The 12,105-nt window shown below is 36.2% G+C and overlaps 1 protein-coding gene across 1 annotated transcript in view; it reads left to right on the top strand.

The window, feature by feature from the left end:
• LOC140244740 (eukaryotic initiation factor 4A-I-like) overlaps positions 1-12,105 on the top strand; it is a 30,511-nt gene that overhangs the window by 1,080 nt on the left and 17,326 nt on the right. Inside the window, exons 2-3 of the mRNA XM_072324352.1 lie at positions 8,568-8,661; positions 9,446-9,578. Of these exons, the coding sequence (XP_072180453.1) occupies positions 8,568-8,661; positions 9,446-9,578 (227 nt within the window). The remainder of the gene's footprint in view (positions 1-8,567; positions 8,662-9,445; positions 9,579-12,105) is intronic.

Genomic DNA, 12,105 nt, shown 5'->3' with positions numbered 1-12,105 from the left:
TACAAGTGTTGGAAAATCATTGGAAAATCTCGATCACTTGAAATGCTGCTCTGTACACAAGCACTCCGCGCATGCTAGGGGTCGATCATTTGGTCTGAATGTAGCGACACTCCAGCTTTTTCTATGGAGTGTGGTATGGTGTCCTTGAAAAGCTGAAAATTGTTTTCCTCTTCCTCGTCCAAGTCTTGCATTAGCAGTTGTAGCTTCAAAGCGATTGAGCGCGTGCACTAGTGTGTGCTGCCACTTAATAGTTATATCTTTCTCTTTCTTTTCTGTATATCTTGACTTCTTTCATTCGCAGGTAGAATCTATACCCAAATTTCCCTTTCTTTCCTATCAATCATGTCTTTCACTTTGAGGTTTTCATCTTATCAAACTTTCACAATTTCCTATTTAACCGTAGGCTACTTTCTGCCTATTCTTTGTTTCCTTCATGTGTTCCTTTTCCCTCCAACTACAACTACAAGGGTCTTTCCTTTCTATCCTCTCAAACATATTTAATGAAATATGTGTCATTCTAATGAATTCTTTTCTTCATTTCTGTATGATTCTTTCTTTCCTTCCTAATCTTTGCTTTCAATATCATCCAGTTTTAATTCATCTCATTAGATCTATTCCACCTAGTGCTTTTCTGTTATCAGTCTATATTTTTCTCTTCGCTTTCCTCTTTTCTTTTTAAACATATCCATCTCTCCCTTGCATTCTTCTTCCATTAAAGTACATCCCTTTTAATAGAGTATAGGGGGGCCTAGTCGCACTGAGTGCAGTGAGGTGCGCCATCATGGCAACACGTGTAGTGCAGAATACAGTGTGAACACACACAAATTAAAAGGGGAGAGCAAAATAAAAGTACAAGTAAAAACCAAATATCTTGATATTTTAACGGAGGGTGACTGACAAGAGGCGGTGCTTGAAGACCTAAATGGATGGGGCTTACACTGATTTGGTTGGGAGAGCATTCCATAGACAGACCACACTTGGGAAGAAACTATACAGGTATGCTAAGATTCTGCAATGATGTTGCCGGATTTGTAGATGGTGACCTCTTGTTCCTTCTAAAGCTTGGAATATGTAGGGTGGGGCTGCAGGGATAGCCACAAGGCCATTAGTGATTCTAGCATGGTTACATTGTTCATTGAGTGACTGCCACTGTAGTTTCTGCAGCATTAGGGCAACACTGCTTGTACTATGCTGTCGTTCCTTTTAAAATGCAAGCTTCTCTTTCTTTCCTTCCATTAAAGGGTGTGTACAGTTCTGGTCGAGGTGAGGATTTAGCATTTAACGTTTTACAAGATATTCAGAAACCACTCTGTGAGATGTCAAAGAGCATGTTCTAAAGGGTATAGTTTATTTGATGAAAATTGGTTTTGGAATGGCTGAGATATCCAAAAACAAGGTGAAACAAAGAGATCCTAATAAAAGGCGTGGCCTATCGCCTTTTATTATTACATTTTTTTTTTTTTTTGATATCTCGGCCATTTGAAAACTGATTTTCATCAAATAAACGTTGAATCCGTCCTAAAATTACATGCTCTTTCATATTTCATAAGAGGTTTCTCATTATCTCACTTAGGAATGTTCAAAACATGAATCCCGGGATCCCCACCTCAACCAGTACTGTACAGTGCCTGAACTTTCTATTTTGTAAATCTTTTGTTTCATTTTGTTTCTTTTTTTTAAATATCTTTTCTTTTTATTTTTCCCCTTTTCCTAGCCTTTTTTTTTAAGGCTATATATTCTTTCATCCTTATCTTATAACCATGTTTTTCACAATTTTTTTCATGCACACACACACACACTCACACATATCACACATATGCATGCACGCACGCACACACACACAACACAAACAATCCCGATCATTCGCTAACGCGACTCGGTACAAGCTGAGAGCAAGGCAGAAAAATATTCTTTTAAAGATACCATAGAAGAACTTCTGATGCGTGATGGCTGTGAGATAGCTACATGTACATTCAGAGTCACGACATTTACTGCTGTGAACGTGTTTTGTACACCATGCTGCGCTGTCTGCTCCTGTGCAACGCAGGTATCACAGAGTGAACCAGCTGCGACATATTCCGACAAGTGTAACAGTGTCAAAACAGTGAAAAATTCTTTTTCTACTGGACTGGAATCTCACTCAGAAACAAATATTTTAGGCCGTTGAATGTTTAGAGTGAATTTGTGGATGTTTGGAGGTCATTTGACAAATGGGTGCGAAAGTTCATTTTGTACACTAGTGCTTGGGAGTGAGCAGTGATGATATTGGCAACTAACCATACTAACTGGTATAGATTAAAATAAACATCCTTATTACAATAACTTTGCTGTTTAAAAAACAAAACAAAAAACAAACTGCATGCTCCATTAGGTTTACGGTGTAGTGGCACTTGTAGGATCTGTAGGTAGTTCTTTGTGTTCTATTAGGGTGTCTGATCGTGCACTGCCAACCTTAGGACGAAAACACACCCCTTTAATTTTATCTAGTAACACACAAGTCCCATAAAACACAATGGAGTCGCGCGCCTACACTGTGATGACCCCGCATTTTTGTGCCAAATATCACCTTTATTGCAGAATTGCCAGACCATGCTGGTAACAAATCCTGTCAAATTTGGTATCGCATGAAAGGAAGTTTTTCATTATATCTTTCAGAACAGCAGTACATAAATCCAACAATAAATTAATGTAAACATTGATAGAATCACATCTATCCCCATACCTCAGCATCTGCTTCGCTGCTTATATTCCCAAGAGGCATGCTAGTAGTTGAGGATATGCTGAACCCGATAGTGCAGAGACTCCAACCCCAAGAGATTCCCCTGCCTGAAACCCGTAGCAAACGGGAGACTCCAACTTGATGTGCACAAAGTGCGAAGTTCCTTGAGGCCGGGGTCCAGCTCTAGGATTCTAGGTGTTATCTCATGCTATCCACTAAAAGAAGCATTTTTCAACATACGATGACGCTAAGTAAGAAATCATTTCAAGTGGGAGAAAATAAATCTCAAGCGGGAGAACAAGAGATTTTGCAAAAATGGGCTTTCGGCAGGAGATCTCCCGTCAAAAGCGGGAGAGTTGGAGTCTCTGATAGTGCGATTAGTTTTTCGCTAGCTCCACATCTTGGTGTGGAGATATATTATTGCCTTGAAGATACCCCTTGCAGTAATTTTTTTATTTTTATTTTTTTTTTTGCCACAGTGAACTTTTTAGGCGTGGATTTGTATGCAAGAATCATAGAAACGTCTGCATGAAGGGGCTCATGCATCTATACAGGCGCGGTGGAGCACCCCAATTATCTCGCAGAAATCCATCGGCAGCCGAGCCTCATTTGCATAAAGTAAACAACATGTACTCGCGTAGTTGAGAAAAAGTAAACAACTTCTCAAGCTAATAACAATTTCAGGAAACCTATTTTCGGATTAAAATTGAGTTAGTTTGAATTTGAAAACATGTCCGAATATGCACATATAACATATTCAAGGATTTGACAATGATAAAATGTGAAATTTTAGCGAAAACCTGGCGAGCAAAATTACCAAAAATATGCCTCGAAAATCATCCTAAAATTCACGAAGTGTGATTGCGGAACAAAAGCGCCATTCAAACAAAGTACACCGAAATTTATTTATCTGCTGGGCAATTCCATAAATTTGTCAACCAGAGGGTCAATTTTTCAAAATGAAATTATCAGCACAAATTATACATCATTTTGATGGGAATTGTTTAAACTGTTCAAAAATGTAAATTAGAAATGCACTTAACCAAGGTCAAGGTCACAGGAGTAATTTCAATGAAGCCATTTCACAACTGCTCTGGAACCACTTTTATAATCCACTATTTCATTTGATATTTTTTGTGAAGGAAAAGAAAACTTTTCAACTCACTACATCATTAAATATGAAGGTAATGAATCACTTTTTCCATATCCATAGGGTAGAGAATGTGAAAGTGACAATTTATGTTGTCTTCTTTACTCTTATTTTATGCATTATTTCAATGTACGTCCGAAACAAAAAAACACCTTTTTTTAATCTTACATAAAAACTTGAATGCTAGTAAACTACAAAATCTCAGTGCAAAGCAAGTTTTTGTTGCTTTTCAAATGTGTAACTTTAGAATTTTGTAATTATCTCTAATTAATGAAAAAATATGTGTTCGGACGTACACTATTTTATGTACGTCCGAAACAACTTTTATTGTACGTCCGAAACACTTTTCATGTTGACTTCTTGCTGTGCTCTGGAACCCATTGAAAACAATCCTATTGAGCTTAAATGTTTAAGGAATACATTTCTGTGTCTAATCCTCTTGTATAAGTAGGTTTATAATTAATATTCAATGAAATTTTAATTATTTATTAAATAAACAAATTCTGTCCATGTATGTGTGCACACAAACAAGTTAGGCTGAACGGAAAGCGTGGTTTGAAGTTGATACTGTGGAATGTATGAAAACCACCAACAGTAAGGAATGGTCATATATCAAAATTCTGAGAGAACATTGTTTAGGCAATGTGTCTTTACAAGGACAGATATTGATTACTTGCTTACTTGTGGGACATAGAGCAGAGAAGGTGGCTTGTTGTATGAAATACCCTCCTATTTTGGCCAAGACTGAGTATTTCAGCTTCTTATCACCTTGCGTTCACATTGCAATACTACAATGTAGTTTCCTACCATTTTTGTCAGCTGGTGTTTACAATCCTAATCTTGTAACTTAAAGTTATCATCTGCATCTTCATGCATTTTGATTACAGATTAATGGACACACAGCCTGCAATTTAGACAACAATATGATATACATCGTTACGACCTAAGACCTCATAGACATACAATGTTCAATTCACTTCGGTTAGTTCCTAAACCTTTTGTCAATTTTCTTGACAAAGGTATGATGTATATCCTGTCTTCTTTCAAAATCGGTTTCATGGTCTACTGTATCTATGTCATATCATATTTTTTTAATTTAATGATTTAATTCAATGCTGCACACTGGCACTGGTCCGATGGTCTCCAGGACAAGTAAAAATTACTGTCGGACCAGTAATTTTTTAAAGGAATGAACCAGTAAAAGATGGAAAAACTGGGTACCTACTGGTCTGACAGACCAGTCCTACCAGTAGAAAAAATGGGTTAGTGTGCAGCCCTGTCTAATTTGTGATTTACCTTCATGCGCTTTAACCATTCATTTGAAAATTACAGACTGATGTTGCTGCCGAAGGAGTACTGGAGCAGGTCATGCCATAAAAATGGTTATTATAGTGTTAGTGATTTATAATGATAAATATTTCAGAGTGAATAAGATTTATCCATAAAATAAATTATGCAACAAAAGTACACTGCATAGAGCCCATTGTTTAGCAGGTACTCAATAACATTTCACTCAATCTAATATTCTATATAAAAAACAACATCAAAAGGCCTTTGATTACCAGAATATTCCAAGCCTAATGCAAAACTGTTCCATATGATACTTTCTTCATACATTTTGTACATTACCATGCATGTTTCTGTGAGCTTGTCTCACAAAAAGGAACCCATAATGTTTAAATTACACTGAATGTTGTGTTTAATACATAAATCACTCATAAATTGAATGTGACCGTGCAATTTTTGCTTTGGTCTTTTCATTGTAAGTTCAGAGAGTCTTGAGAACAGAGTAAAAATTCATGTAAAATGTTCTGGTCCAATACATGTACTTACTGTTGAATCAACATAAAGTAATCAGCAAATGGTTTCTTTTGATTATTTTTTTTCCATATTTGTAAAGGTCGTTGTTTACTAACTGCAATATGCTTTAATATAGACTAGGGTTTAATTCTAATATTGGCAAAACAGGCCTATTTTTTACTCTTATTTCCCATTTAAGATGGCAAAATCAAATAGCTTTGACTTGCCCATGAACAATATCCATTGTGTTAGGATTACTCTACTGTTGTCTGTAAAAAAAAATGTATTGTTTTGCCACCATGGTATACATACACATAGTACATGTAACAGATATCTAGTCAGTATGTTACAAACAGTTATTGGCTACTTCATGTAAATCTTTTGATTTTCCACAAATTTTATTTTTCTTTCTGTTTGCAAATAAATGCATCTGGTACAGTACTTCGTTGACCGTACATTATTTTGTACCTTTATCACATTGTGAAAAAAAAAAATAAACAGAAATATAATGTGTCTATAGTTAATATAGTAATTGGTTACCTACAGATTGCAGCACATGTGTTTCTGTTGTTCTGGCCAGTAAGTTTTTAGGCTGTATTTTGTGTTATAATCACAAAGTTTGATATTAGAATTCTGGTTCTGTAATACCTGTTTGTACAAGTACATATATACATGATGTACTTATCATGCCTGAATATTGTTACATGTATTAAGGCAGCTGATAATGCACAGACCCTATGTATACAGTATTTTTCATGTTCTGAAGAGGTTTTATTCATTTACACTGGTAATGCTGACATGATAGACAAGTGCTATCATCTGAGAAGGGCCTAGGATGAATAATAGTTATGTAACAAATTTCTTTTTGCATTTATTATAAGTGTTGTTGAGGGTGTACATAGTGTACGTCCGAAACGGCGGTCGTGTACGTCCGAAACTGTACGTCCGAAACAAAAAACAAACATAATAATTTCCATGTTAATTGTTTAAATTCCTAATTCTTTTTACATTTCTACATCATTTCACATCTACTTTAACTGATATAATGTGAATATTTAGAAAAATATTGCATACTTCACAGAACTTTGTGACTGAACTTATGAAGTCAGAAAATTCACTTTTTCTGTGTACGTCCGAACACATGCTATTTTTTAATCATTCCAAGGTCACTGAGGTCTTGACATAATTTTTTCATAGTTAATTGTTTTCTACTAACCACTTGTCATATCATGGCCAGAAAATAGTTTCATATTCTCAATCTTTGTATGTTTGGCAGCTTATTAATGTGTTCAAAATGTACGTCCGAATTTATGGAATTGCCCTGCTTGCATTTTAAATTTCATACCATAATATTCCCGGCCATGGTTGTGTCGGAAAAAACAGAAGGTGATGTCAAAAATGACACGAACGCAAAGCGTACAGGTCGGTCCCATGTATAATTAATCGCGTCACTGTGGCGTTGCATGTCACAGCACACACAACGCATTGCTGCATGCAGCGTGCGCGGCAGCAGCTCAGCAATCACCGCCGTGCGACACTCAGCAAAATTGACTGCGTCACATGCAAACCAACAATGAGCACGAAATCCTGAATCTCACGTACCACACGCATGCCCAATATTACGGGAAAAGAAATGACGTCATTTTCAATTGTTTCGCCGACTACAATTTTCTATTCCAAACCCTGTAGAAACAAGTTGATTTCTCAAAAAGTACAGGTGGTACAAAGCGAAAACTTTCACCATATATGGATTGAGGCCTGATGAACTTATGTTGCCAGTTTCGGACACATTGGAGCCCGGCCATAGTCCAGTCGGAAAAAAACAGAGAGCATGTTTTGCGAGAGGTGATTTTCAAAACGCTTTAATATCTCAAGTTCTAGTGCAGCAAACTTCATAATTTTTTCATCAAAAGGAAGGTTTTTAAAAACTTAGATAGTGTGGGAAGTTTGAGTTTACTAGCGGCACGCATAGCGGCACAAGAAGAAGGTAAAGATTTGACTTTTTCATGCACACAGTTTCGGGCAGCCGTGGATGCCCGTTGGAAATTCAAATAGAACGGGGCGATAATGAGATGCAAATTGCGGTGCTCCACCGCGCCTGTATAAATTAAACACGCATCGCTGTCTACCACATGGCCTCTGTGGCGTGTGGAACGCATACTGTGCATGCCGCACCCAATGCAGCGAGCTACCTCTGTGTGTGTGTGTGTGTGTGTGTGTGTCTGTGTATATTTACAATGTGTAACAGGAACACACATAACTCGGGGGCGCTCTTGATTTACACAGTTATACTGTGGGAGCACCTGAGTCGACAGAGTGATGTCTCTGTACCACGTTAGAAAGAAACACAATTAAGCAGGTGCCCTATTTTACCAGCACAAAGTTTAATTTAAGTATACAACATAAATTCTGCTGATAATTTCAGGAGACCAAGATGATCCTTTTCATGAAGAAAATGAAAATAAAGGAGTGTTTGAAGACCTTTTTGACATTGTAGAGAGAGATATTTAAGTCGTTTCATGTTTGATTTTCATTTGAAATTGTCAAATCTAAGGTAATACAATAAACAGTCTTCCAAGTTTCAAAGTGTGTACAACAGAAATGAGGAAAGTTAGTGAAAAGGGTTTTTTTATTTCCGTAAAAACAATCCATCCGTATGGGAAACTTCAATTTCTGAGCATTGAATTTACTTTGATTTTTTTTTTACCTTCCCATATATGGAATTGCCCAAATGCAGACATATGGCCCATTATCCTGTCAGTGCCCTTATAAAAAGCCATACACGAATGTCATTAATTGTCAATTTATCTTTCAGCATACTAGTATGTTGCAAGGAAATTGGCTCATTAAAATGCAGCACAGTGATTTTGGGATTTTGCACTTTCATCCGTCTTGCAGAGATTCACCGGTCGGGAAGCCGGGACCAGACGAAAATGGAAGGTTCACCGAAGGTGGAGATGTTAGCTCCCAAATGGAAGATGGTGTTGTCAAGGTGAGACATTGTGCATGACGTTAAACTTTCTTGTGCCGTGCTATACTGTAAAGGCAGGACTTTTACACAAGTAAATTTTTCTGTGCTTGACAGAGTGACATAAATTTCACATGTTTTAACCAAAAAAAAAAAAAAAAAAATGGGTGCTTTTATTTTCATGCCAGTTTCTTGTCATGAAATAGTTGAAAATTTAAACACTGCAAATTTTAACTTAAACAGTAGATGCCACCTTTCTGAGGCAGTGTGTATTCAGTGGCCACACTACCTCTTTTACGTCTCCGACATGAAGTGTCGTCAGAGGCATAATGTTTTCTGATGGTCCATCCCTCCATCCATAATCAATTTTGTGGACAGCGTTTAAGTTTGAACGTTTAAGGTCAAGATATCCAAATGACACTTGGCATGTGTAATGTATGAGTGGACAAAGTTATGCCCATTAACTATTGGTTGTGCATGCTCAAAGTCAAATTCTCAAAATGTAACTATCTTCCCCTCCCCCCCCCCCCCATATTTATGCAATGTCTGAATGTATTTTCTTGAAACTTCGTGTATACATGCATTACTCAGAGATTCTCTAGAGAAAATTTGTGGGCTGTGGGCCCTCACATCCATGAACATTGGCTTTGTCTCCAAGAGAGAATGTGGTGTCCAAAATACGACAATTTCAGTGCTGCAGTGACCAAGTTTATGTACCTGATTATACAGTCCATGTACGTTATTCCATGTCCTTCCTGGGATATAGAAAAAAATATATATCCAAGTCCTTTTTCTCCCCTTTGATCAGACAAACTGGGACACCGTTGTCGACAGTTTTGACAACATGAAGCTCAGGGAGAACCTACTACGAGGCATCTATGCCTACGGCTTTGAGAAGCCATCTGCCATTCAGCAGAGAGCTATCCTCCCCTGCTGCAGGGGTAAGTCTGCTCAACTTTACATTTACAATGTATATGGCCATTTTTACAATCAGTGGTGTAAAACACGGTTTTGGCACTAATTGGTGTATAACTTTCTTATACACAGACAGATATGCATTATTTTTTTCTCATAAACTTACCACCCACAGTGTCTACCTTGGGTACCTTAATGAACTTTCCTCTCTTTTTCTTTCAGATGTGGCATGCATTTACATGCTTGAAATCCAACACTTTTGGTGTATGCACTCTGACATGGTTTTTTTGTCAGACCTAGCATATTAAATTGTTTATTCCTTTTCATTATTTTTGTTGTTGTGGTGATAGACAGGTATCCAAACTTAAGAACTATTATGTTTACCAGGTTCTGCTTTGTCTTCTTTAAAGACTGAAATTGTCCAAACTTTATGTTTCGGAGGTGACATTTTCCGTTAACAGTTAACCCCTCTTTTGAGTTAGCTCTTGCTCACAATTATAAAATTCAACTTTGCTAATTTCCATCAAAACAGAATAGTAATCAGTCTGACTTAACTTCGATCCAAAGATTATTTGATTCAAATAGCTTATCATTTTTTGGTGAGTGTTTATAAATTTATGCAACTTTTCCGTTAACATTTCTGTCACCTCCGAGACAACAGATTTATGTATTTGATTTTTTTATTCTTGACATCAGTTATACATTACATTTACAAAAATGTAACATATCCCCTCACATCATCTAAGAAGGAAGGTAGTAGAAATATAGCCTGTTGTTTTCATTTCGGAACAATTTACAATTTTCCGTTAACACTTGTCACCTCCGAAACAATTGTCACCTCCGAAACAGCAAGCGTATTATATTTGATAATTTCTCGAAGACAAAGCAATTTTGTTTGATTCTGTCCAATTGACAGGAATCTCTTGTGGATGAAAATAGTAATATGGCAACAGGAAGTGAGAATTTTCTAGAGATTAATAAAAGATCTGATAAACACTAAGAATTACTGTTTCGGAGGTGACAAAACACTGTTAACAAGAGTTTTTGCTCATTTCTATTGAAGAGAAACCATATCATGTACACCAATGGTTTCATTTATTTTAGTAACATAAGTCTCAAAGTGGAGAAATCAACTAACACACTCTCACTCTTATTTTTATTACTATACTGTACGTTTTAGTGCAAATTTACATTTTTTCACTTTTTCAACAAAGAGAATGCACAAAATACACCCATCTGTTGTAAATATAATATTGTAATCAAGATCAATTCTCCTGCTTTAGTTAAGTAAACATATAGATGCTTTCATCTTAGAAACTTGATTTCCAATTTAAGCAATTTAGTTGTGAAGATTTACCAATCACAGCTTTCCATGTAGGTTGCTTTTTCTTGTGTTTCGGAGGTGACATTGTTTGTTAACACCATATTGTTATGTGATAGTGAAAGGCAAGACTTCAGTTCCTTTTCACTATCTATTAACATTTTCAAATACATTTAATATCTACAAAATCATCACAGTAGAAGTGACTTTTGTATACCTAGCTCACCAGAATTCCCTTGATACCAAAGTGATACATGTGGCAGTTCATGCATACCCTAGTCCACAATCTTAAAAAAATCATAAAATAATCAAACTCCACAAAAAGGCCACATGCCTATAGCTGGTGCACAACTTGTTCTTGAATTCTTAGTTGTTGTTTTTCCATGTACAACGTGGTAATCATAAACAAAATTATGTGATTTTTTTTTTTTGATATGACAATAATTATTACATTTTCCAAGTTGAACCAACTGTTTATGACATTGTATTTTTAAATATTATTGAAGTTATCTGACAACTAAAGTGAACAGAGGAACAAGTCCCCAGGACTGGAAAGGGAAAGATCCAAAAACAAGATTTGTAGTTCTATCTCAATATAATTTTGATGACGTGTTTACCTTGTTTTGTTATTATGTTTTATCTTAGAATTTGGCTTTAAGTACTGGAATTTCAAGGAAAAGAAAATGGTTTCTTGAAGGACAAGTCCACCTTCATATATACATATGTGGATTGAGTGAATGCAACAACATTAGTAGAACACATCATTGAAAGTTTGGGAAATTGGACAATCCATTCAAAAGTTATGTTTGTTTTTTTTTGAATATCTATGCAATCACTGCTGGATGAGACAACTACGACAATGTATGATGTCACATGCATACAACGATATAAAGAAAATATAAGTGAATTTCACAAAACTTTACTTTTTGAAAAAAGTGCACATTTCTTCAACTTGCTACTGGTGTATGTTAGGGCAATATTATTCACCCTGCCTTCCAAAAGAGAGAAGTCATGTGTTCTTTTGTTATGCAAGAAAAGTGAAAATATGTTGAATTTTCTTGATACTTTCTCTATCATCCTTGTACATGTGTGACACCACAAGCTATAGTAGTCTTCTCATTCAGCTTTGACTGAGCAGAAACTTCAAAAATTCATAACTCTGGAACGGATTGCCTTATTTTCCTTAAACTCTCACTGATGTGTTTTACTAATATTGCTGTATTTACTCAACC

This window comes from Diadema setosum, chromosome 21, assembly GCF_964275005.1.
Source record: "Diadema setosum chromosome 21, eeDiaSeto1, whole genome shotgun sequence".
Classification (NCBI taxonomy): domain Eukaryota; kingdom Metazoa; phylum Echinodermata; class Echinoidea; order Diadematoida; family Diadematidae; genus Diadema; species Diadema setosum.
This window is presented reverse-complemented; position numbering and strand designations above follow the sequence as displayed.